Genomic DNA, 25,228 nt, shown 5'->3' with positions numbered 1-25,228 from the left:
TCAAATAGGCAGAGTACAAATTAAAGCTACTTTAGTTTGTCTGAAATCCATAGCTTACTCTGAAGTGGCAATTTTGTCTTTTTTTTCTTTTTGCTTTCTTTTTTAACAAAAATGATTCATGTTCATTGTTCCTAGTAGAATGGCCTCTTTGTACCTTTGACATCATACCAAGAAGGAGAGGGGGTTTATCTACTCAAGTTACTAAACAGAAACAGAGTAAATTAAAATAGACTAACTAAAACAAAATTTATGTTTAACAGAGTATGAATAGGCTGCAGAAAGAAGTGGTATAGAATGTTTTTCCATCCTGAATGTATCCCATTGACAAAATGACAGAAAACTTACATTCCACCTGACTAAACTAAGTAACAAAGGGTTGTTTGGAATGAAACACGTACGCATTCTAGTGAAGCAAGCCCTGATATTTCAGGTGTGTAAAGTGCCTTCTTTCCCTTCTCTAATGTTAGAATGTTAATCTATTAATCTATTTGCTCTTCCTTTCATAGTAATCCACAAAAATGGGATGTCTTAAATGGTATGAACTGAAAGAATATCTGAATATCTCAACATTAAAATAATCAGATATTCCTTCTAATGTATTTTCTACAAACTGAGTCAGCAACTAAAAGCAAGCTATAACAGCACTGCTGTCACTGTAGGAGTAAGGGAAGATGCAGTCATTCAGTTTCCAGACCAGTCCCTGGAGGAATGTTAGGCCCCCAAAGGTACTTAGAAGTAGGCACTTAGCTGTTCAGAACAGGCAGACTTAGTCATTTCTATGAAACATCAGAAACAAACTTTTTCAGGAAACTAAGGAAATTGCTGACTGCAGGGACAGGTGGCAATTGAGGATTTAAATGCTGTACTTTCACTAAAGCAGCAATTTGTTACCTAAGTTATCTGTGGAACAGATGGCATCTTAGGAGGAGAAATGATGGATACATAATTTCATTTGAGTAATAGATAGGTAGATTTGGGAGGAGTACCATAAATATTTAATGCATTACTAATATTCTGCAATAAACATATCAACACTACAGTTTATCTGAAAATAAGAACACTGTGTAATAAATTCAGGATTACTTCCTTCAGCACTTTTTTATTATAGGAAAAACATGTTTGGTTCTGGTTAGTACTTGGACAATATATTTAAAACAGAGATTAATATGGCATGGTATGGTTTTAACAATTCTTACAGACTGAGTTGGTAACCAGCAAAACTAAAGATAAAATTTTGATCCTCTAGAAGAGAGCACAAGAAAGAGGACATGGAATATCTAAATTCTTAAAGAACATAGGTGGGGTATACAACTGGCATATACCTCAAAGGGGTAAAAGAGTATTTATAAACTTTCCAAACTTCAAAAAGTATGAACACAATTCTAGAATGAAAATAACACTGAAAATGGAATAAAAATATATTTAGAGAGAAAATCATGCTGCTTGCTTTAGATCTTTAAAAGTTGCTCACCTTTTCTAAGCTAAGACATTCATAGACTATCACATTATATTGAGGAGAGGAGAGGAGAGGAGAGGAGAGGAGAGGAGAGGAGAGGAGAGGAGAGGAGAGGAGAGGAGAGGAGAGGAGAGGAGAGGAGAGGAGACGTTATCTCCAGAGAACAATTCTGCCAGCTATCCCGATCCTACACTAACTACAGAAGTGAACTAAAAGACTTGGTCAGGTTGGATGACTGGCATCTCTCTTTGGAAACCAGGCAAGATGAATGACATGGACAAAGATGAGTGACTTCAGATAAATTCATCCAGAGGAATCTGATAGCAATGCCTACTAAACTGAAGATTTTTTCCATTGAAATATTTTTTTCTGTTGGAAACTGCTTTTCTGAGACCTTTAAATTGCAAGGATAAGATACTTTCCCTACACAGCAAGACTGGAATAGGATGAGGAAATAAGGGATGCTGAGCACTCTCACTGTCCATACACCTCTCACCTCACAGAGATTCTTCTCAATTTTATCCAGTGGGAAAATATGTCATTAGGTCCAAACAGATTTTTATGTGGCCATCTGCCACCCCTCATCGTCTCCACCGAAAAAAGCAGAGAATAAAAATAATTATATTTTTTATCTTAATTCAAGGCAGATTTTATTTGTTGCTTGCATAAATACGAATTTTAGATATTGTCAAACATTCCTAAGGGCTGGAATGAAATGAAGTCACCTGCTCTAGCATGGGGTTGGACTAGATGATCTCCGGAGGTCCCTTCCAACCCCTACCAATCTGTGAATGTGTGCGAGGTAAAGAATGGCATATTGTAGGATATCACTAACCATATGTTATTTGCCTTGGATAATTCCTACCAAATCAGGATCTAAAAGAGAATAACAATTGACTATTCTGTGGTCTGGAAGCAAAGGAAGGACCAGATTAGGCTATGAGACAGTTGTTGGGAAGCCAGAGTAAATGTCAAACTAACCATCAACGTCTCATAAAATTCATAATAAATTAAAATAATTACTTTTAGCCATGGCTTTGATGGCTTTAAACCATAACAAAAGAACTTAAAACAAAAGGACCATAGGACTAATGACAGATGACTCAGCATAAGCAACCAAAGGGCTTAGGGTTAGGTCTAGTTGTATTTAACAACCTCATTACTGTGCAGAAATAACACAAAGGGATCACAGAGATTAGAAATATAATGAGGAAAAAACATTGCATGTAGTTTCACAGTACTTAATTTAAAGAGAAACTTTCTGACGAATAAAATCCCACTCCTAAACCTCAGACCTGAAACCTAATAATCACAAAGATGTGTTCTCTCTGAACTTTAAAAGGGATTGTACTGTTCTGATCTAGGGCCACCTAATAAGCACTTACTTCTCTGCTGTCTGTGATAAATATCAATGCCAGGCAGATGGAAAGGTATAACATAGATGTTACGTCTTTACAATAATGTCCAACAGAGGAGTCCTGCTGTTGGGGTGGAATCAACATTAAAGACCTGTTGTGGTAGTTCCACCAGCTGCGATTTAAAAATAATAGGTTTATTTTTTTTTACAGGCTTATATCACCAGCTGTAGTCATGCACTAAAAAACCCTGAGGAAATATGACATGATAAAAACATTAAGAAAGTAATAATCATTTTGTTTATGTCAAATTATCTGAAAGCACTTCAAAACCAGCACTATTATTAATATTTACATATCCAGCTTATTTTAAATTTCTGATAAGTGTAACTCCTCCTTAAAACTATTAAAACTATTTCTAGGCAGAAATCTGATAAACTTCAATGCTGCACACCTGAATGTGGGAATTTTCTTCTTTATTGTCTGAAAAATATAACTGAGCCTGAATAATCAATTTTTAAGTTTAAGCATGACAACATAGGACACACATAAAATATATTGTACTATAGGTTGTGTGTGCTTCTACAATTCAATCTTCCTAGTTTTATGATAATTTTTCAAGAAACCAGGTTCTAGAATGGTCTAATTACATTTGCTTTTCAGGAATAAAAAGCAAAGAAATCAGCTGAGACAGTGAAGTCTGAAAATAGCTTTTCAAACAAATTTAATAAATTTTGTTTCAATGCTACATATAACCTTTAGAGTATAAAACTGTAATAAGAAACGTTCACATTTAAATAAGTGCACATCAATGTTTTAAAAGAACCCTATAGCCTATCAAATAAAACTATACTGTTATAAATATAGCATTAGGAAAGAAAAGCAGTGAGAAAATTGAAGCATTTAAGGAGGATGATGCTGATCACAGCAATTAAAGAGATGGGATAGTTCCCTTTTCACTTGAAACTGTTTATTTTTAATATAATGCCTAAGAGGCAACTCTTGTCTCAAAGATTATATTGTTAAAAATGCAATTGTTTTTCATTAATCTTATCATCCCTTTTAGAAAAAAAAAAAATTGAAACCAGCTCTGTAACCTTGTAAATGCAGGGAAATTCCTCCCTTAATTTGAAATCAATTAAACTTCAGTGAGGACAGTCCATCCCTTCATATTAGCACATCTTTAAATAAAAACTAACATTTATACATCTGAAAGAAGCAGAAAGTTTTTGAGAAATTTGAAAACTTCAGGTAATTTAACCTGGTTAACAGGGATAAAAATTTAAACAGCAAATCTACCTGAAAGAATAAGACTCAAAGATTTACAACACTGACCATACTTTGTTTCAGGGAATTATTTCTGTGAACTGCAGTCAGCATGGAAGAGTAAATTTTGCTCAGAAGTAAACTTTGCCTCAAATTAAAACCAAAACCAAACAAATGCCAAAAACACCAAACCAAAACATCAATGGGAACAGAAGAGAAAGTAAGTTGGATTTGTTAAAAAAAAAAAAAGTTCTAAGGCAGAATGTTTGGGGTTTTTTTTTTTTTAATTTAGATTTTGATTCTTTGTTATTTTTGCTAACTGCAATATTTAGAAAATCATACAACCTGATTCCTTTGGGTTTTGTGGTGGTTTAAGACAGAAAGTAGACTTTGTGAACATAAAGGTGCATATTTTAAGTTAGATTCAATAGGATAGTTCCATGTATCATGAACTTCATAGAACCATAGAATGGTTTGGGCTGGAAGGGACCTTAATGATCATCAAGTTCCAACCCCCCTGCCATGGTCCACTAGACCAAGTTGCCCAAAGCCCCATCCAGCCTGGCCTTGGACACTTCCAGGGATGGGGCATCCACAGCTTCTCTGGGCAACCTGTTCCAGTGCCTCACTGCCCTCACAGTAAATAATTTCTTCCTAATATCTAATATAAACCTACCCTCCTTCAGCTTAAAGTCATTACTCCTCATCTTATCACTACATTCCCTTGTAAACAGTCCCTCTCCAGCTTTCAACTTCAAAACTAAGATCCAAATTTCAGATTTTCTGGTCAGAGTCTGGTTTAATTAAGATATTGATTAAATAGTTATAGGTTCAGGGTGCCACACACCAGTTAAGTGTTAATCTTAACTTACTTCATGTCTTGTCTTTTGTTGTTTTTGGGTTTTGGGGTTGTTTTGTTTTCCTGGTTTGGGTGTTATTGGGGGTTTTGGGGTCTTTTTGTTAGTTGTTTTGATTATTTTTGTTTGCCCCCTTATTTTTTTCTTTTCTTTTTTGTACAGTCTCTTTAATACAGATTGGAGGTGGTTTTTTGTACTGTCTCTTTAATAAAACAGTTCTATATTTTCTGTATACTGAGCATGTACAAACTTCACTGCATTAATACAAAGCTGAGGAAGTAACCAGAAGAGCTGGAGGCAAGCAAGCTGTTAAAACCCCAGATGGCCCATGCAGAAAAAAGCTTTCCATGACAGGAAGATGTCTGGACATGTGAAAGCTGAATAACTTTGTTTATTGCAGAAAATGGTAACCAGATCATCACATTAACATGTGGGATTCTACTGCAAAGGGAAAGTCTTGTCACCACAAGAAAATTAAATCACTGATGCTTCAGAGCATCTACTGCCTCTTATCATCTCATCATGTGAATGGCAGGGATTCCATTCAGGATTCTGTGCCTTTTATGAATTGCAGCACATAGCTAATTTCACCCAGATTTTAACTATATCAGTTGCACTATGGCTTTAACGTACATCCACATTAATACAGTGCCTAGGATATTGGAGACAAACAAATATAAGATAGTAAAAACCAATCAAACTAAAAACCCACAACAGGAGCTATTAGCGCAATAATACAATAGTTAGCCGGTAATTGAGTTGCAAGTCTCTGAAGTTAACACAGGAACAAGCATGGTATAATTGTCTTGTAAACAGATGAGAGAACAAGATACAATTTTCAGGAAAAGGTGCATTGGTGTACAGTATTTTATTTTTTACAGTACAGTAGAACTAAAATAATTTTCTGTAATAGTAGAATTTAAAGCACAATTACTCACAAGCATTAGCTCTACTTTAAGAATACAGTTTTCAGAATGTCTCAAGAGACCAAACTGACCTGGAGCAATCAAGACCGCAAAGACAGCTGGAAGACAGAGCTGAACGTTATTAATTGAAAAGGAGTGATGTGATTCAGTAGTTGCCACAAAGGAGCTAGGGGAAGGAAATTAGCTCAGCAGATGTTCTACCGCTATTCTATGCCTCGTAAGTATAAATTAACATATAAAAGAATCTATATGTTCCTTGAGATCTTTCAAATCCCAGTTGCTGTTAGTTCCTTGCTTCAGTAAAATACAGTGAATTTAATAATACCCCAAACTTATTAATGGTGTGTGTTTGATGGCACCAGCAACAACACTGCTGTGTTCATTCTGTATATTTCTGCATCAATAATCTGTGAACATCCTGCAGCAAATTTTCATGTATTTTCTAGTGACCAATTTAGCAGAAAACATTCTGGCAAAGTGGATTTCTGAATGTATTAGTTTAAGTAAAATTTCAGAGAAAAGAACATTTGGTAACTGTACATAGAAAGCTACAATTACAAATTAATGACCTGCTACCTATTTAACTGGAAACTTTCAGCACAATTCACTGGGACTTAGTTACATAGGGATACAATTTTCAGGGCTAAAAAAAAAGACAGCAATAAAACCACTGTCCTTAGTAAACTGTACAAAGTTTCACCTGATACAATTGTTTTGATAGTGAACAGGATTATGAAAATATTTTCTTAGATTCAGTCTTATGATAAAAAGTTATCCTACACTAACTGCAGAATCAGATTATTCCAATAAACTTTTTTCTTCATGGCACCTGGTTGTATCCCTGTGTTAAGTTTCTTGCAGGTGAGCTCTGAAGCAGCTCTATTCCTAATCTTTTACTGCAAACATGTAGTTCCTGGGGAAAAGAAATTTAACTTAATTCTTTTGACTTTATTGTTTTGGTAATCAATTAAAATGCTCATTGTTTTCAGAAAACTGTCAGGAGACCTACAGTGAGAAATAATCAGTTTGTATAGTCTAATTAGCTAAATCGTAATATTTAATAAACAAGACACCTACCTGTAGTGACAATTAAATATTGTCACTAATCTTGGTCTATAGGGATTTTCTTTTTTTTCTATTTTTTTTATAATAGCTTGCAAAATGCTAATTTTAATGGGATTTATGCAAACACAGTTAGAGAATATGCACCATATTACATTTATTCACACCATATTTTCCCACTCTGAAAACTACGATAATCAGTGCTTTTGATGAAAGAGATATAGTAAGTGAACTAAAAATATACAAGAGGCGTCATTAGACTTCTCAAACAACCTTGATTAAAGGAACAGATTTTAGACTGGCTGAATAGCTGTCAGAGTACTCACTCACAGGTCACTCACAGATAAACTTGACCCTGAATCTCAGTGCACACAGGAGATATGGTTGGCTGAAAGGATATGTCATTGCTTTTGGGCAGGTACAGAAACATTGTAATAAAGCAATAGAAAAAAAGTTTTGCCCGCGTCCACTCATATTAGACTAAGAAGGCTGAAGATTTCAGCCTCCAGTTCTTCAAAACTTCATAACAAAGTTTTTCATAACTTCAAGAAGCTGACATTTAACTTTTTCAGTGTAGTTAAATAAAGTTATTTTCTCCATTACTAATACAGATTTACTACCTAAAATAAGACCCTAATAAAGTCCAGGTTGTAAATGACTTCACATGTTAGATACAGCTCTAAATTTTATTGCTATCTCTGTTTTGCTTGCTTTGATAAATTGTTGTTTGAGAGCAGCAAAACCACAAAAAGATAGGAGATGATTTAACAGATTTTTATGATGCTTTTGGCTATGCTTATTGAGGTACAAAATATTTGGTCTTGGGCTACTTGGGCTACAGGAATGCCTCAGCTTCACTTTAAAGCCAAAAGCAAAATAATTTTCTCTTGTCGCCAAACACATCTGTAAGCACTGGAGGCAGAAGCATCTTGCTTGTAAATGTCATTACACAGCATTCTAAGTCAAAAGAGCAATCTCGACAGATACCATGTGATGTTCATTTAAGCTCTTAATGTCAAAGCCCTCAGCTCTGCCCCTTGTTGTGAACTTTGGAGGCACGGGAAGTTGAAGCACTGTGGATTACTCAGCAAATCAAATTCCATTCTGGCACTAAATATCTAAACTGTCAGTGCAGCCTTCGATTCAGTGTGTGCACTAGTGCATTTATTTGGTTATTAGTGTGAACATAGCTCAAGGAACCAGGGACAATTCATTTTCAATCCATGCTGGATTTCAATGAGAAAAGCGCTTTTAGATAATTAATGCTGACTCTTCCTCCACATTGCCAATAAATATGATTTGCTCTAAGTATTAAATGAGCAGACTAGAGGCAGAACTTCCAATAAACAGTATTTTAAGTTAGAGATTGGTGAGGTGAGAAAATTGCTTCAATGTTTTATAAGGAACGTGTATCCATCCCTGTAACTAGTGTATTCTTAGAGAAAGATATATGATTAAGGAGTTGGGCTTTTTTTTTTTTTTTTTTTTTTAAGGCAAAGCCCCCCATGTTCAGTCTCAAGCACACAAAATTTCTAATTCACCTTCTTGAAAGTAAAGTATCTCACAAGTTTGCAAGGTGAATGAATGAAATCATCCATCAGTGAATATTTCCCTCCAAGTATTCTATCCTCACTAACACCTGCTCCTTTTTACAGCTTGCTCAGAAAAGCATTCAACTGCTATCAGCAACTGTAAGCTCTCATACTGACAAATACTATCTATGATCCACTGACTTGCCAGCTCAACATCACTCTGTCTACTGACTCTCCAGTTTTGCCATTCCCTGTAGGACAATCTCTCTAAAGAGCATCCACTTGATTGATGTATTGAAACTCAGGTTTTCTGCAGCAGTTCCTGTGTGGACAAACATTGAAAAGTTGCTTATACTGTTCAGAAAAAGGAACAAATAGAAATATCCAAACTAGCCCCAAAACAAGGAACTTTCCAAACAAAAGTCTTTAAATATTTATGCTCTAGAGAAACGATAACATGTTTGTTTCATGCTCCAAAGGCAGCATTTACACTCATCTATAATATAGTTATCACCCAGGGAGCCAATTCTTATCCCAGAGTCATAGCACTGGATCTGCTTTCTTCAGAGAAAGAAGCAATTGCAACACTCCAGTTTATAACTAATAAAATCCTGGTCACTTAGTGTAGTTCCCTAGATGGATATCTATGTAACTTTTTAACTGTTGTTAAAGTGACTCTTTCAGAGCTGGAGTCATGAAAGCCATCATATTCTAATTTTCTGAAAGCTTGATAGAACCAATATTCTTAGTATAGATAAAGTGTAATGAAGCACTTTCTTTCCCATAGGAAAGTCTTCCACTCATATTCTTTGATGCCAACTAACCTTCACATCTGCTATTTCCCTATTGATTGCTACAACTTGGCACTTTTGTAGAGTGTCTGATGAGGCAATTCTATTCAATGACACCACTTCCTCTTCAACAAAAGGAGTGCAGTAAAATAGCAGTGTGCTTCCTATACCTTCAGGGGAAATGCTGTGTGCAAATTATGCAAACAAACATGTAGTCATCATTTATATGTGTGTATGTGGAGAAGAAGAGCATTTGTTCCTTTTATACTGAGCCATTGCCTATGTAAAATTATGCAAAGTAGATCTGGGTTTGAATTTTTTAAGCAAATGAGGAGTCATTCTGGGTCCCACTTAACAAATCCATCTCAAAATACATGGTATTCACTATGGAGATAAGCCTGAAATTAGTCATCACTTAAAATATGATCCAAACATATATTTACAAATCAGTAATGCACATTCGAGAATATCAGAACAAAGAGTATGTTTGTTTTGCTGTCCTTGACTATAAAGACATCAAAGTTTCTTTTTTCAAGTAAAATTAAATAATTTCGTCTTGACACATATTACAGTAATGAAATATTTCATTTGAAATTAAAATGGTAAGTAATATAAATTATCTGATAGTCCTCATTAATAATACTGTGGGAAACACCAGCATGACAAAAAGAAAAGCACTGCATATTTAAATTAAAGATCAAACACAATATTTTGGTTTCAAACAGACTGAAACTATTAAACCATTGGTGGTTTATTTGCATTTTACTTTGGCTTTTCTCTAGTCAAGCCTCTGGATGTGTAACATCTAAGTGGGGGGTTTGTTTGTTTGTTCGTTTGTGGGGGATTTTTGTTGGTTTGTTGATTTTTTATTTTTTTTTTTTGTGAAACTGCAGATTCTTTAAGCTTAAATGGCCACAATTGGTCCTGTATACAGTTTTACTTGGAATTACCTCTTTTTTTTTCTTTTTTTTTTTTTCCCTTGTATGTCTTTAAGCCTAGATTCACAAAGCTATTGAAATACCTAATAATACCTACTGAAATCAATGGGAATTTATTTATGAAAGAAGCATAGAAAAAAAAAATAAGGAGATCGATCCAAGTCAGGATTTTCAGGTTGTGCAAATATTTTAACAGGTTACTCCCACAACTGATTTGCTTTAAGTTCAGCCAATACAAGTAAATAACAAAAAGAAATTTACTTGGGAGCAGGACAGAAAAGAAAAAAGTATTCACCTCTTCAGTCAGCTTTTCTACTAAAGAGTAGAATCAGACATAATTCATTCTATTGACAATATTTTAGCAAAACTGCTAAAGATTATCGCTGACTTATATCCAAATCAAGACACGATTCACCTATTACAGTTAATAAAACAGGGCCAAGACAGAGGCCCACAGTTGTCCATACCATCTGTTAGCATGGGGCCTGCAACAATTTTGGCCTGTCCTAAGGAATAACCTCCCAAATGATACCTGGGCTCCATCCCAAGATAATAGCTCAGGAGGTGTCAAGTACATACCAAAGACTGTTCCTAACAGGGTGTTTGTGCATGATCACCTAATTTTGATGGAAAAGAGACTTTAGCCCAGTGACCTTAACTTTAAAAATGGTCCTAGCCTATTTTATTTACTACTAAAAATATAGCCTAAAAGTGTAAAAGACAGAGACATATAATGCCTTTGGTACAATATAGTTAAAACACTATATAAAGATTTCTGTATGTATTTTACATTACACTCTAATAAAGATTTCTTTATACATTTTACTTTAGTCTCTAAATAATCCACTTCAAAATTCTTACTTCAAAATGTTGTGTCAGATATCATGATTTTTAACAATTTTTAAGACAGCTTTCAAACACTGGAACAAGTTTCGTAAAGAAGTGATCGATGCCCCAAGCCTGACAGTGTTTAAGAGCATTTGGACAATGCCCTTAATAATTTCCTTTAACTTTTGGTCAGCCCTGAAGTGATCAGGCAGTTGGACTAGATGATCATTGTAGGTCCCTTCCAAATGAAATTAGTCTCATCTAGTCTAGTCTAGTCTAGCTTTAATCATTTTCCCTGTTTCACCTTCTTACCAAGAAGCCCCAAAGTATAGAATAATAAAATTTGCAAAAGAGAATTAATGATTCAGAATCTGTTAGAGGATATAGTTTGTTTTGGATGTGGGCAAATTTTATTTTTTCTGTAAAAAAGGTTGTTAGCTTTGCTGTATCAGCCTACATATGCATGCAGAAACCTAAACATGTGAATAGAACTAAATACAACTAAATACAACTAAAGAAACAGGAATCAATAACTGCAGTGTTGTCACCTTCAGGCTTAAAGGTGATTCCATGTTCTAAAAATTTACTATGCCAATTCTTTCGATTTCTTATTCTTGCTATTCTCTTTTAACCCAGGAAAAACAAACAAACAACTCTAAACAACTGTCCCTTTCCTCTAAATCCATTAAGAGTTGCTCTAACAGTTGTCAACTAAAGCATATCACAATTTTGGAAGTCCATATATTATCTTAGAGGATGACAACATAAAAATGTTTGGAGCTTGAAGTGGTTTTAGAAATTGCAATCTGTATATATTCTCAGATTTTTCATTTCTTGATTAACGCCTACTGAGCTTTAATAATTCACTTGACCCAATTTGCTGAACTGTATCCTTCAATTTAAAGTTTCCATGAAAATTCTGGCATAGAATATGTCAAGATTACCACATTCTTCCAACAAAATATGCAAAAAATGCAAACACGTTACTGGTGCACACATCAAAAACCTGCATCTGTCACCCTAATTTAATTTAAAAAAAAATTAATTTGACTTATGAATGTAAAAATATGACAAGCTATACAGCAGTTGACACAGCAACATCTGCCCTGCTGGTGGAGGATAAATCTACTCAAATTCTGATATGATCAAGCATATGGAATCACACGAGCAAAGCAAAATGGCAGATTGGGTTTACTGTTTTTTTATTTTTACTTTTGTTTTTGAAAGACGGGTTTTTACAATCACTGGCTTATTTTTATTTTTCTCTGTTTTGTATTCATTTCAGTACCAACATGTAAGAAAAGAAACTCTTCACAGCCTTTAAACCAATAATCTAAAATAAGATAAATATCCCCACGGAGCTAGTTAAGTCAGACAGTTTTATTATGGAATTAGTATTATTTGTATTATTCTTTGTAAAATTAATCAATTTGCATACTTAGATATTTTTTAATCACAGCCTCTCCCTACAGTCATACTGCAGTTTATATGTATATGAAAGTTGCCTAGTAACACAGTAACCAGAAATTGTATAAGATTCACCTTACATAATTGTAGCCACGTACACATTAAAAAATCTAGACCAAGGTACTAATCTAAGCTTCTCTATAGCCAATGGGAAAAGTTCTGTGACTCTCGAGAACACTGTCCTTCTAGGACAGTTACTTAAGGTAGTACGGAAGAACTGTTTTCTGGTGCCTTTCAGTTTCTTTCCAGTGCCAATAAAAGGCAACTAGATGACTTCTTGAGAGGAGAGCAGGTATTGACATTTTGGAGTGAGGAGAAACCTGCCCTACATTTTTCAAAAACTACATCTTTCCTAGTAAAACAAATAATCTGAGGGGGTCTGTTTTGTGGCTGAGACCAAAACACATGATCTTATTACGTGTTCCTATTAAATTGTCTCACTCAACAGTTGATATTCTTTCTTTACCAATCCACCAATTTACCAATCTATAGATAATACAGTCCTACTCTACACATTTTGAGAAACTTCAGGGATAGACCTTATTCTTGGTTTTAGTCATTATCATTTTAGGGATGTCATGCTTCATTTTACAATTCTTATATCTATAAAAGAATAATAAATTACCTTTGTTACACATTTTACTTATGAAGTGAAACTAGCTACATAAATAGTTGATAATATTATTAAAATAGGGTTTGTGTAATGCAATATAGTGTAAGAAAATAGAATATTAAAAATTTGAATGACAAATACATAGTAACAGAAGGTTTTCAATTACTTGATTCCACCACTAATGTCAATAAATGGAAAAATAACAAAAAACATGTCAAATCACATGATATTACAAGTGCAACATTTGTAGGTTCTAGTGGTTTTGTTGTTAGATTTATTCCACTAAAAGATAGAGATTCAACTTATCAAAGTAATTCTATATTTCCGAAAAGAAAATTGAAGATATGAAAAGTAAGACTAAGTGTCTTAATATTTTGTGGAAGTTTTAAGAAATTTATTTAGAGTATTTAGATATCAAGCTCTATATTGTCAATAAATCCAGAAATCCATTATTAGCTGAATAAGAACATAAAAAATAATGGCCTCTATACTGCTTATGAGATGAGACTTATAGTTTCCCTTGAATCCTCCTTTCATCTTTGATGATCTAATTTGATAAGATGGCCACTGAGACAACCAAATCTTCTTCATTATGAACAGGCTGTACAAAAAAAAAAAAACCTCCTTAATTTCAGAAGAGAGATTTCTTGTATGAGGCATCTGTGACTGGAAGAAGAAGCTATAACTGAAATTTCAGTGTTTCCTCTGCTAAATTCTGATTTTATGTGTAGGAAAACCCTTGACTAGAATATGATTGTTGGATTGCATATCTGTAATAAACTGTGCTCAGCGTATCTGTACTTCAAGGAACAAAAGCTGCATCAGAAATACTAGGTGTAGCCATAAAATAAATTAAGGAACCAAATTGTTGGTTTTGACTAAATTTCTCAGCAATTCAACATGAATAAAAATACACTGAAATTATAACTACCTCAATAGACTTAGAAATTCTAGTATCAAAGGACCTATTCTCAGAGCTTCTTTGCCAGATAAGGTAAAAGGGCGAAAGAAGAGCTAGACAGCCCTCCCAACAAATCACAGAATATATTTGGTGTTAGTCCTTCATCACAGAAAGTTCCTTTAGGGATGCATCTTCCTTTTTTAGAAAGTGGAAATGTATGAAAGAGTACATGAAACTTCTATCAGACGTGTCATACTCAAGTTTCTTAAGAGTTATGGAAAATTCCTCGTAAGTCAAGAAAGGTGTCTCTTGTATCAAAAAACATAAAATGAAAGAGAAACAGAAAGACAGTGAGAGCAATGGAAAGAGGAACAGAAGTTTCTGTGTTACCACTGGCCTTCTGTTGCACAAGAAAGTAAGAGTTCTTCAAAGACAGACCAAAAGACTCAAGTCTTCAAAGGCCTCCAGGATATTTGCTATTTTTTATAGCTCATTGAGGGTGAGCTGATTTCAGTTGTCAAATGCAAAGATAGACTACTCAAATACAAATATTTTAAGCTAAGTGATGCTACATTTAATTGTGTTAATTACATGTGTTAATTTTCACAATGCCTACTTTCTAAGTAGAAATAATAGTTTACTAATAGTACGTGTTAATATAATAAAAGCTCTCATCCTCCCCTCAAATCACAATGATTCACAACAGAATTCACATAATAACTTATCTGGATTTTGGTTGCCAATTACATTTAAATATCTATTATGAGAACTTATGTCAAATTCAGCATAAAAGAACATATTATTTATGGTCATCACCATTATTATAAGTGACTGTCTCAGCTTTTAAGATGTGGGAAAAAAACTCAAACAAACAAATCATAACTTCCTATATAATAAATTGATGAGTAAATTGAAAGATCACATGCCATATCTGAGCAAATAAAAAAATACTAAGAAATATATTGCTTATCTTTGGTTCAACATGTTCATGGGCAGATAATCCTCTGATCTGTAGGCTACTCTGATCATAAAGAACTGGCTGCTCATGGCTTGGACAGGTGTACTCTTTGCTGGGTAAAAAAATGGTAGGATGGCCAGGCCCAAGTAACAAATGATAGGACAAGAGGAAATGGCCTCCAATTGTACCAGAGGAGGTTTAGATTGGATATTAGGAAATAATTTCTTCACCAAAAGGGTTGTCAAGCACTGGAACAGGCTGCCCAGGGAAGTGGTTGAGTCACCATCCCTGGAGGTATTTAAAAGATGTGAAGATGTGGTGCTTAGGGACACTTGGTAGTGTCAGGTTAATGGTTGGACTCAATGGTCTTAAGGGTTTTTTCCAAGCTAAATGATGCTATGATACTAAAGCATCGTTTAGTATATATTTTTTTTTATATAAGTTGGTAATCTATATTACCTATTTATGTACAGATTAAGATCTTGAATACATCACATACAAGTTCAATTAATGCATGGATACTGAAAAATGCTTAAAAGGCATCCATATCCAATAAAGCTTATGTAATTATTCCCATAGGTGTATTGCAAAAAGGATGGTTTAACCAATCTCAATAAGCATTCCATTTGAAGTAATGAATAACTCTGGAGTAGAAAATCATCAGTAAAGACTTAGGTGGTATCCAGGACAATTCTGGCACTGGAAATATTTCTCTACAGAAAACAATGTTAATGCAGTTGGACAACACCTCAGTAGTATCACATACAAACTGACAAGGCGGAACCAAGAGTTCACCTCTGCTAATGAACAGAGGCTTTCAGGCTGCTTCAGTAGGCAGGAACTCAACACTGAAGGTTGCTCATGTGGCAGGATCTCACACAAAACTAGCTAAATCTAGAGACAGTTCACTCTGGAGAATTGTTTCTGAATCACATTCCCAGAATGAGTCACAGATCAAATCTGCAAACTTTACATGGCTACTTGGTGATAGATCTATTTGCTTTGAAAAACGAGATGATTATTTTTTTTTCAGACTGATGTTCTCAGATGTATTGTCAATTTCCTGAACAAACCCTAACTCTGAAGTCTTTTATACAGACTGCTGTTTGCAGTTGCAGGTTTCTCTATGATCTAGTTCAGTTCTCTTTCTCACCTTACTCATGATCTAAATACAGACATAAAGATAAAAAAGCTGAAAAGAGAAAAAGGAAGTGTTCTTGCCCTGTCTCCTGGAGGAAAGCAGCAGGAGAAGGAGAGAAAGGTGATAAGTGTAGGTAGCAATTAGGTTATGCATTTCTGAGGAAAAAGTCTTGCAACCAAATTTATGCTCAGAACCCAGAGTTCAGTCATTCCCTTACAACTGATCCTGTCAGTGCCATTACAGGCCCCAAAGAGGCGGGAAAGTGAAGCACACAGGTGAGAGAAAGGAAACAAAGTAGCTTACAAGTTAAGACAAAACCTACAATAGTACATAAGGACAACATACATTCTGGAAGAATCAGCATTTACACTGCTGTTGATTTTCTCATCCTCACACCTCCAAATGTCTAGGCAACAGAACTCACTTCCTGCAGAGTGTGAATTCCCAGTGGCTTTCACATTTAGCAGGGTGGCATAAGATCACCCTGCCATGGAAAGGGACACCATCAACTCCTCTCGCATCAGTTCTAGCATTCTAGCCAGAGCAGCTTTCTTCACAACTGAAGAGTAAACATGCAACATTTTCAGTTGGATCAGAAACCTTGACTGACTCTTGCCCCAGCCCCATGGCATGTAGAGCCAATAGAGCTTGAGGTTGAAGACAGGGGGAGAGATTGGACTACTCACAGTTAGACTGGCTTAAGCTGATCCCAAAAAACCACAGCAAGAAAGCTATTGAGAGATTTAACCAGAAGAAATGTGCAGTGATTAGTAGTGATTAAACTCCATCTAACTTCAAAGGAAAAAGCCCCTACTTTTCTTGTCTTCAGAGGTATACACTACGTAATCTCAAAAAAAAAAAAAAAAAAAAAAAAAAGACTGAATGGGTTTCTTTTAACTAAAAAAATGATATTTCACATATCTAGATTAGAACATTGCTCTGAATCAGCTATATTTGGTAGAAATTCTTGTCTTTTGCTAGTAAAAAATCCTGACACAATTTAGGACCCAAAGTGCAGTCTGGATAATATTTCTATATCAGGCTTAACTTTCTACAGACAAAAGTACAGTTAATTAGTAATTTTTTCCCCCTCTGGGCTCTGATTTCTTTTATCCTGTGTTTCTATCCAAGTGGCAATTAGATCTTGCTATATTTTACCATACCTTATACACTAAGACCAGCTTTATCAAAACTCCAGCATTTACCAACAGTATGGATCATTAATGCACGTGCACTAATTAATGCATATTGCATTTGCAATTTTGAAAAATAATACAAATGTCAGCTTCTTGCTGGTATGTTCATCTTAGCTCTACATTATATTCACCCTGAGAAATACTTATGGAACAGGAAAGCCAGATAGGCTTTACATAGTTTAGCCCTCCTGAGAGTTCTGTGAGGAGATTAGCATAAAACTTTTTCCCCTATGAATATTTGGGGTAAGGCAGAAACAGATGCTGAGCTGTGGAAAATATTAATTGATACAAAGACAAAGAAGGTTTTTCCTAATGCCAACTTTTAATTTACTTTTGATGTCTCTCTTCAACTTCCTTTAAAAAATAACTAGTGGGGACCCAATTCATAAGTTAACTATTTAATTCAATATTTTGTGAATGACTAATCTTGTTCTCACTAGAAATTTATGTTTATTTCTCTGAGAGGACCCTGAAAAGCATTTGTACATGTTTCATTGCTTTCTAAGAGCTGTAGCTGAAGACAGGTGTAAATGATAAATATGAATCCTGCGATTTTGGAGCATTATTATTCATGAATACCACATGTTATCCAGCAGCTTATTAAGAGTGCTTACTATCTTGATATATGGCATAATGCAGTATAAATCTTTGCAGAAATGAAAAGTTGACTAGCACTTGTATTCATATTTTTCATCCCATAATGTAGGAACATGGGAAAAAGGTATAAGGAATGGGGAATGTGGAAAGGGAAAAGTCATGGGCACGGACAAAGGCAAGGATGCAAAGGTAGTGGATTTCTACCACATTCCACATATTTTTAGTTTCATGCCTCAGCACTGAGATGCAACAGACAGCCAAACATATGCTCTTATTTACTGCAGAAACAGTAATGGCTCTGACAACCCCGGAGAAAGGGAAAGGGTCAAGGCAGCATAAAATCATTTCAGTCACTTTGTCCCAGCACCTAGATAGTTGGTTGGAATGAGGCTCTTTAAGCGAATTAGTTCTGCTTTCTGCCCTCAGATTCAAAAGAAAGACAGTTCACCTCAAAGAACTTAATGGTACCAAATTTATCTGAATTTCTTCTATTTAGAATTCAAATGCACTGCTGCTCATCTGTGTTAATGCATCATCTAACCTACCTACCTCTACTTAGCTTCCTTGATCTTTTAAAGAAATAACTAGAACTCAGTGAGGCAGAGGTGTTTTGAGGTCTCTGGACAAAGCCCATATCTCATTCTCACACACTCTGTCACTGCAGATTCAGTTCTTACAAGTGGATGGAGCAACCACAGACCTTGCTTCACAGGTGTGCAACTGTGCCTGCTTTTTTTGTACATTTAAAGTAGTAGTGGTGTTCCTGCAAAGAGGGAATAACATGGGGAAAGGGAAATAATGCATTTCAACTGTACGTGTTTCTAGCAGGTAGGCCAAAACTATGATGATCAAAAAGAAGGAAAAAAAAAAATTACATGGTATTTATTTTCAATTCCCTTTTTAGTCAAAAGTGCCTCCTGTTTTTCTGTGTAAGTCTGTATTTGTTACATTCAAATGCAACTTATCTAAAAAGTGAAATAATTTTAAAGCAAACTCAACATGTATCTGTGGTATCTGCTACCAATTATTTTTCAGCAATATCCAGATCAGCACATCAAGGCTGGGACTCAAAAAAATTGTTTTGCATTAGTCACTGTCAGTCAGTGGATATCTGAGAAGCTCAGAAGTGGTGTTTCTTTCATCATTCGATTCCACCAAATAATTGATATGCACTGCTAAACTTCATAATGTTTTATTTGCTGCATTCAACTAAAGGTTCTATGTGTGTATATGCACATGTGCTTGTACATGCACACTTATTAAACAGATAAATATCATTTACCTATTACAATTTTCAAACTCAGGTTTGAAAAACCCACCGAAGTTATACTGTCTATGCATGCCAATGCCAACATCACTCATGAAAAATGAATGGCATTCATAGCTTTACTCTTTCTACTATTCTTTAATTTATGTCACGGGATCTGTCACTTGTACTCCAGTTGCAAGCAGTGGGAAAATTCCCCTACAACTCCTTCTTTCAGCCTTAAGATACTACTTCTGAGATTTTGCAATGTATAGGTATAGATTCATGATATTTTCTTTAACAATAGGATGAGAATTTGGAAGAGGAAGATAGAAACTAAGCACTGAATTGTTTCCCCAAAAAATTTCCTGAGGGAGGTGGTAATAAAATGGCTAGGGTAAAAAGTGAGAGGGAGAGGGGGAAATGAAAAGGCTCTTGGTGGAGAAAAAGCAGTGCAGGGAGAAATGGAGGATATTGTAAAAAAGTAGAGCTGGAGTATAAAAATAGGTCCTGAAGAAGAAAAGGAAAGAAACTAGCAAACGTAAATAAGTAGAATAGTCTATTAGATAATTCTAAGGTATACAAGTCAGCTCTCCTGAATTAGTGCCCTATCTGCCTTTCACCAAGTGATCTTGAAAAAGATGCATTTCCTTTTAGTGCTTCAGCTTCCTTATCAGCAAAACAAGGATATAAAATATACGACTCTCACAGAGAGCTGAGAAGACCTTTAATTTGTGATACAGAAGTAATGACACTAATCTACTGCTATTAGAGAATGAAAAATTACTTTGTTTTTTACTATTTGGTATGCAAATGTCTAGTAACCATAACTGAGAAAAGTTCCATTGTGCATAGCACTGTACAAAAACATAGAAAGAAAAAAATTCTGACATTGAAAGGTACAGATATGAAAAATTATGAGAAAAACAAAGGTACACAGCAACTTCACCAAAAAAAAGTCTTAACATTGTAGACTATATATAAGCATATGTGCTGTAGTAGTTCTTTGTGTGTGAGGATAGGGAACTGTGGTACAAATAGAAGCAGGGTGGAATTAACATTGTTCTCAATTTCAGAACTGTCATTCAGCAAGAAAACAGACCATGGAATTTTGAGAAACATAGACCGAGAGACCACAGAAATCAGCAACAATGAAAAATCTGAGCTTTTTTATCCAAGAACAGCTAGTGTGAGATAAGGTCTTTTCATGAAAATAATAAAGGCTTTTTATTTTATTCCAAACAGGAAGGAAGACAGACTTCTGAAACTTGAAAAGGGTCAATAGTGACAAAAGCAGTCAAGACAAAGGAAGAGAAGTTCATAACTAAGAAAAAGTCCACAAATTAAGACACACCAAAACATATATCAGGAGTGGAAACTACAAGCCCAGCAGCAGGTATGGCTTAGAATCTACTTTCACATTTCTTTCCTTCTAATTCTTGGATAATATTAAGGTTTTCTTTATTTTTCCCAAAAGAAATGGCCCACCAGACCCACCAGGCATATAACAGACTTGTAAAACTACTTCCTTTCCATACTCAGACTAGATAAGTAGATATTAAGAGGAGAGAGCATTGAAAATTTCCTCCACTTTCTTGCTTCTAAAAGTAGTTGTTATGTCATGTTTCTCAGACCATGAGGAGGCATACAATGATCCGGAGGACCTAATAAACCTCTGGAGACAGCATTCTCCTTTTTCATTGAAGCTATTTCACAGAGGTGTTTGACTCAAAAGGCTAACAGCTTTTGCAACATATATTCCCTGTGCTCTCCAAGATTTAAACTTTAGCAGGTTTTAATCTAGCAGTTAATTTGTTTGTCTGATTCCCATTTAGGTTCTCCTTCAAAAAACACCCTTCCTTTGTATTAGCACCACACAGCTTTGGCCAGGTTCCAAAGTTTTTTTAAGAAAGAATTCAATGGACTGCTATGTAGATAATTTATGCAGAAATTACTGTCAGTCTCATGGGCAGCTACCAAGCTTCACTGTGATTGGAACTAATAACTATTACCAAGATATGATAATTTCATTTAACATTAGGAAACCATCTGGTGCCTTCATTTCTTGTTGTAACGTAAAGCCACTGTTTTACTCAATCCACTCTCATTACAACAAGACAAAGCAGCTAAGGAAAAACATACACACAGATGATACATGTATTCTCTCAATCATCTTTGTGCAACCTCCCCCAGAAGTCTAAGAAATCTCTTAGAGATTTTTGAAGTAGGAGGTGACTACTAAAATCTAATCTGAGCTCCTGCATAATGAAGGCTATCTATTTCATTGAGTAGCCTCTAAATCAAAAGCGTAACATGTTTGGGCTATGCTGTATCTATTTTCCTCACAATAGCTGCATGTGATGGATGAATCCAACCCACTCCTAGATAAGTTGTATCAGTGGTTAATTACTCTCACTCTTAAAAATATGCACCTTATTTCTAGTCTGAATTTGCCTAACTTCAGCTTTGAAACACTGGATCTCATTATGCCTTTTTCTGCTAGATTAAACAGTCATCTGCTGTCAAAAGTCTCATTCCCATTAAGGCACTTACAGACCATGATCAAGTCACCTCTTAACCTTCTCTCCAGGAGATTAAACAGACCGATCTTCTTTATCCTCTAACTACAATGCTTATTTCCAGACCTACAGTCATTCTTTCACCTTTAATGAACCCTTTCCAATTTTAAACATATTTTTGAAGTATGGTCACCGGAACAGGACACAATAGTTCGTTAATAGTTTCCCTAATGCCATACAAAAAGGCAGTGTTATTTCCTACTTGATATTCACTTATCTATATATCAGGGAATATAATACATACCATTTAAAACCCTCCTTTAGCTTACTGATAAACCAGAAAGTTTAAAATATGAATATTTATCCTGGTTTTTCCACACACAATGCAGAAAAAATACACAACTCTTGTCTTTTCTATACTATCTATACTTTGCTATACTATCTGCATCCAGTGTAATTTCTGTCACTTAAGATATTTTTCTGATAGTTTTTAATCTTCCTGTATCAGTTTCCTGCTCTTCAGTGCTTTTTATATTGTTACTTATTAGTTGTACCAATGAGCTGTTCAACTCTAGTAGCACCTTTTAAGGCAATTCCTCTTACAGTCTTATTTTAAAATATTTACTTGCATTTTCATTTTCTGCATGTAAGGAAATTATATTCCTGAAGCAATTTGCTTATACAAAATAGAAGTATATTTTCAAAACACACAAATACAGATATACTGTGTTGACCAGAAATATAGTATTCTGTTTTCTGATAACTCAATCTCATCAGGTAAAAATACCTAGTTTTACTAGAAATTTTACTCCAATAGATAATAGGCTGTATACAAATGCTTTTGTTTATCTTTCATGGAATATATATATATATATAATTAGATTATATTCCTTACACAGGTAGCTCTAGTGAATAGCATTTACATCAAGCAAACTCTACTTGCCACCTGGAAGTTGCTTCAGACACTGAATGAATCAAATGAGATTATATAGTTTCCATTTTATTTTCTTTTTGAGCATGATTTTCACTTATTGGCTGAACTACAAGAACAGTTGTAGCTACTTCTAATGCTTAAGTTTGAACCTATTTCATTAGGTAAATAATACCAATTAATTTACATTCTACTAGATAAGATAGTAAATATCACAAAAATATTTGTAATCATTCGATTGCTAGCTGGCACAGAAGTTCATAAGTATTAGTGCATTTCACTTACTAACCATGATCTGTCCACACATAAAGCCTGGAAAATATTTGTCCCACACAATAAACCTTAATTTGCCTAAAATGTATCAGCTGAATAAAGACCTCCTGTGTTTTGTTGTGATTTCTCTTTTTTCATTCATAGTGAAGAAGGAGAATTCATTAATGTAGTAAAAGCAATACCAAATTATGTGATCTGACACCATAACTTTGTTGTGTATAAGTCTAGGTTATTTCAACTGCAAACAAAAATCTTCTGTGTAGGATATACAATTGCTATTTCATTAGAAGTCCTCTCTAGTTCTTGGATACAATATACAATATACTAGATAAACAGAAAATATATCTAGATGGATAGAAACAGAAAAAGAAAGAGAGCAGAAAAAGAATTGTGGAGAAAAGGGAGCAGTGTATTAATATGCAGAGGATAAAAACATACAGAGAAAGAGAAATAGTCTCCATGCACTTAAAAGCCCCACAGATTACACTCATACAAAAAAGGAAAAACAGTGAATAAGAGAGAATGTTAAGGGTGAGGAGAAGGAAAACTAGAAGTTAAGAAGATGCAGAGAAAAGTGCTTCTGGCAACAGGAAGGAAAGACAGTGTAATTTAAACTTGCTTGCTAATATTTTAGAGACCACAGTTTGAATCTGAATTAGAACAAAATTTTCTGCCAGACAAAAATGAAATTAAAGCCCTGTAGTGTTTTCTGGTAACTCAATAAATACCCTGTGTCATCTTTTTATGTCCTGAGATTTAAATCATTTTGACTCTTTTAAAAACCTCAGTCTTTAAACTTTCCATGCTGTTTCTTTTAACTGCTTCACATATTTCCTGACATCAGGAAAGAGACCTCTAATTAATTAGTTAATTCTATTAACTTCATCAGCTCTTTTTCCAACAATTATTCTGGGGAAAATATTCAGAACCTTCCCAATGTATGCCATAAGTTAAGAAGCCTAAAACATTCCAAGATACTGAAGTTGAATAGATTTTTATTTCCAAGCAGAAGCTGAAAGCCCTATAATTATTTTTAAAAATTAAAACTATATGTACACTTTGATTGGCTCTAAGGTCGTAAGATTAAATAGTGACTATTTAGCCTTGATATCTAAATAAATTTAGTACTGTCTGAATCTGATGAGAGGAACTGAGTACACATTCTTCAATTTCTGCACCAGTTTACAAGTTACCTTGGACCTCAGTTTGTCTAATTTCAAACGCCAATGTAACAGACTCAGCAAAGCTTTAAGTGACAGCATAATAATTCATAAAACCAGAATAGACTAGCTAAAAGTCTTCAAAATATACCAAAGATCAGACAAATATTGTTAAAGACCTCTCTCTGGGAGATCTGAGACACCTCTGTGCTATGAAGCAAACCATCCTCTCTCCCTTCATGCATACTTCTCACTAATTTAAGTACTACTTAAATGCTTGATGAAGCTCAAAAAGAAAGATTTGTCTCTAATCCATCAGCACATTTCACTATATTTCAAATTAGTGTAGTCCAGTTGCTTGAACAAAGACTACAATTAAGGATAATGCTATTGAACTGATACTCTAACTCCTAATCCAACAAAACCCCTCCTTGTATACAGCTATATATCTGTCTGAGCAAAGTGTTCAGGTTTCTTCACCTACTTCACTGCTATAAATTAAATTCTTTAAGTGAAAATCATCAAAGAAATTGCCTTTTATTTCCCATGAAAGGTTTTGCATTTGCTTCCTTTGCTATGTTGCAAATCCTCAAAAAAGTGATTTTTCAGCTGCTTTTGACAGCAATAGGAATCATATCCGTTGCTCTCCAGCGAGGTGCACAAACTTTCCCGCCACAATTGGGATATAGGAACTTTTCAAACAGAATATCAAGCTTACCTTGAAGAAAGTCATGGTGGCTCCATCTTCAACTGCCCCATACTCTATCTTTGTCTGCTTGGCCAAATCATCAGCAGAATCAATAGGGGATTCCATACGTTCCACTGTCAGAAAGGCGGCTAGGTTAGCAGTGTACGAGGAAATGATGATAAGTGTGAAAAACCACCAAATGCCTCCCACTATCCTGGTGGAGAGGGCTTTGGGCATGAGCTCAGAACCTAACGAAAACCAGGGGAGAAAGGTGAAACAAATGCACAGAAAACAATTAATAAGTGTTCAGCACTTTTTGCCACAGTGGGGAGATGGAATCACTGTGCAAAAAAATCTTTAAGCTACAGGCTTACATGTACTGCTTGTACAAACACACACAATTGAAATGAAAAATAAGAACTGATTACACTTATAAAGACAGATCTTTTTGGAGCTGTGGGAATCAAAAGATAGTAATGGGAGACACAATGATCAGTGCCTTTTTAAAATTTATAGCAATTTGCAAA

At 34.9% G+C, this 25,228-nt stretch overlaps 1 protein-coding gene across 2 annotated transcripts in view; it reads right to left on the bottom strand.

The window, feature by feature from the left end:
- Nucleotides 1-25,228, bottom strand: part of GRIK2 (glutamate ionotropic receptor kainate type subunit 2) — a 433,684-nt gene that overhangs the window by 72,008 nt on the left and 336,448 nt on the right. For both annotated transcript variants that reach the window (XM_075747790.1, XM_075747789.1), the window contains one exon: nt 24,732-24,949. In XM_075747790.1, coding sequence (XP_075603905.1) covers nt 24,732-24,949 — 218 coding nt within the window. The remainder of the gene's footprint in view (nt 1-24,731; nt 24,950-25,228) is intronic.

The sequence above is a fragment of the Balearica regulorum genome, chromosome 3 (genome assembly GCF_011004875.1).
Source record: "Balearica regulorum gibbericeps isolate bBalReg1 chromosome 3, bBalReg1.pri, whole genome shotgun sequence".
Classification (NCBI taxonomy): domain Eukaryota; kingdom Metazoa; phylum Chordata; class Aves; order Gruiformes; family Gruidae; genus Balearica; species Balearica regulorum.
Note: the sequence above shows the minus strand (reverse complement) of the source record. Positions and strands in the feature narration are given on the sequence as shown.